Source organism: Trachymyrmex cornetzi, unplaced genomic scaffold (assembly GCF_001594075.2).
Source record: "Trachymyrmex cornetzi isolate Tcor2-1 unplaced genomic scaffold, Tcor1.1 scaffold565, whole genome shotgun sequence".
Classification (NCBI taxonomy): domain Eukaryota; kingdom Metazoa; phylum Arthropoda; class Insecta; order Hymenoptera; family Formicidae; genus Trachymyrmex; species Trachymyrmex cornetzi.
The window spans coordinates 65,462-67,540 of NW_017299877.1; the positions used below are offsets into that span (position 1 = coordinate 65,462).

Consider the following 2,079-nt stretch of genomic DNA (forward strand, 5'->3'; position numbering starts at 1 on the left):
AAACTTTTGATACCATCTTTTACATGTAGCATGACTTACAGCGTTTTCTCCATATGCAGCACAAATCATTGCAGTGGCTTCAGCAGCATTTTTCTTCAGACGAAACGTGAAGTGGATGGAAAATCGAATATGCTCTTTTGTTATTGCCATCGTGAACGACGTGAACACTACTGATTTTTGAGGTTATGTGCATCAAACGCCAAACCGTATGGCATTGAAGGCCAAATGTTAACGCTTTAAAACCGCAAAAGGGCGGGAAGATATATAAAATTTAAATTGTTATTTCGGTTGTATGAAATCTAAAGCTCAGAACTTTTTTGTACACCTAATAAACTAAAATATATCTTTTTGTATTGCGGAAAAGACAACATGAAAAAGATATCTTTCGTAAAATATTGTTTATTTCTTTTATGTAACATTATCTTATTATATTTTGAGGTCTAGCAGCGCGCCAAGTTTTTTTACATAAAAAATTTTATTTTCATAAAATTTTCTCATTTTGTGATGCTTCGTCTTTAATTTTTTTTAGATTAAATCTTGTATTCCATTGCAAATATAAAAGACTCTTGAATAGAAAGATAAAGGTACGTATCATTTTGTCTCGTTAATTAAATGTTATATGTTGCAATAAAATATATGTTCTTTTCTCAATTTACAAAATACAATAGTATATGTTATATGTTGCAAGAAATTATATATTCGTTTTGCAATTGGCGTAATTTAAAGATTTGATTTAATTTCTTTTTTAATACATGCATACGTACTACTGAGGGGTAATTTATAATAAAAAATTAACAACATTACCACTTGAACTATATTATTTATGTAACGGTTTTTTTTTTAGTTTATGTAAAGTACAGTTTTTTATGGAAGGTACATGCACACTTGGCGCCTTTTTTTTACCTTTTTTTAAAAAGTACTAATAACAGCGAGTGCTCATTCAACTGTTGAGTCCGCTGAATGACGCATTCTTTGTTCCGCAATCATTTTCCGCACCGTGTGATTTCACCCTGACACTAAAGTTGAGATTAACACTCAACATCCAAGTCATCAATAACACTCAAGTTGAGAGTTATACTCAGTTTGAGCGTCCAAAACAATCATTAATTGAGTATATTACCTTGAGTGTATTTTTTCAGTGTTTTTTAAAGTGTAAACACTCAAATTTTAAGAGTTTTTTTCCGTAAGGGTATGCATCATTATTATATATTATAAAAATATTTAACTGAATCTAACCGAACTATACATATGTACTTTGTGTGTATAAGAATATTATAGCATATATTATAATTCTAGAATTAATTCTCGTTTTTATTAGGTTGAATATTCGGCAGCAAGTGATGCTTATACACACGCACCAGAACACTTTAAAGATTTTTACATACAACGACGAAGATGGATTCCCTCGACTGTCGCAAATATTTTCGACTTGTTGATTACTGCTAAACAGACGAGAAAGGTGAATAACGATATCTCGTGGCTGTACATTGCTTACCAGTGGATTCTAATGGGTACGTATATAATAACAATACTTTAATAACCTATTAAATCGTGAAGTATTATTATAGGGAGTACAATCCTAGGACCAGGTACGATATTTTTGATGCTGGTTGGCGCGTTCGTTGCCGCGTTTCATATCGACAATTGGACCAGTTTCTGGTACAATCTAATCCCAATTGGCGTGTTTGTCGGAGTTTGTTTTATTTGCAAGGAACGCATGCAGGTATAGAACTTGAATAGTATCTTTAAGAAAGTAATAGAAATTTCGAGGATATTTGGAAAAAGAGAGAGGGAGTGAAGCGGGAAGTAGGGAGGGGGGAAAGAGAGAGAGGGGGAGAGAGAGAGAGAGAGAGTTGTTTTATAAAAAAAATATATAGTTGCATATTACAAATTACATTTTGTTTTTAAAGCAACTATGTCTTTTCATTATACCAATGGATTAGTCTCATAATTCTGTACATAAAAGTGTTAATGTACAGTTATTAAAATGTAATCTTAAAAAATTAATCCAGATGCACATACACTGCCGGAGTCTCCATATTTGAAATAGCTCCTATCTTTAATCCTTTACAACATGGC

The 2,079-nt window shown here is 31.9% G+C and overlaps 1 protein-coding gene across 1 annotated transcript in view; it reads left to right on the forward strand.

The window, feature by feature from the left end:
* LOC108766024 (uncharacterized) overlaps positions 1-1,729 on the forward strand; it is a 61,194-nt gene extending 59,465 nt beyond the window's left edge. The window contains exons 10-11 of the mRNA XM_018515041.1: positions 1,319-1,511; positions 1,569-1,729. Coding sequence (XP_018370543.1) covers positions 1,319-1,511; positions 1,569-1,729 — 354 coding nt within the window. The remainder of the gene's footprint in view (positions 1-1,318; positions 1,512-1,568) is intronic.
* Positions 1,730-2,079: the final 350 nt, after the last annotated feature.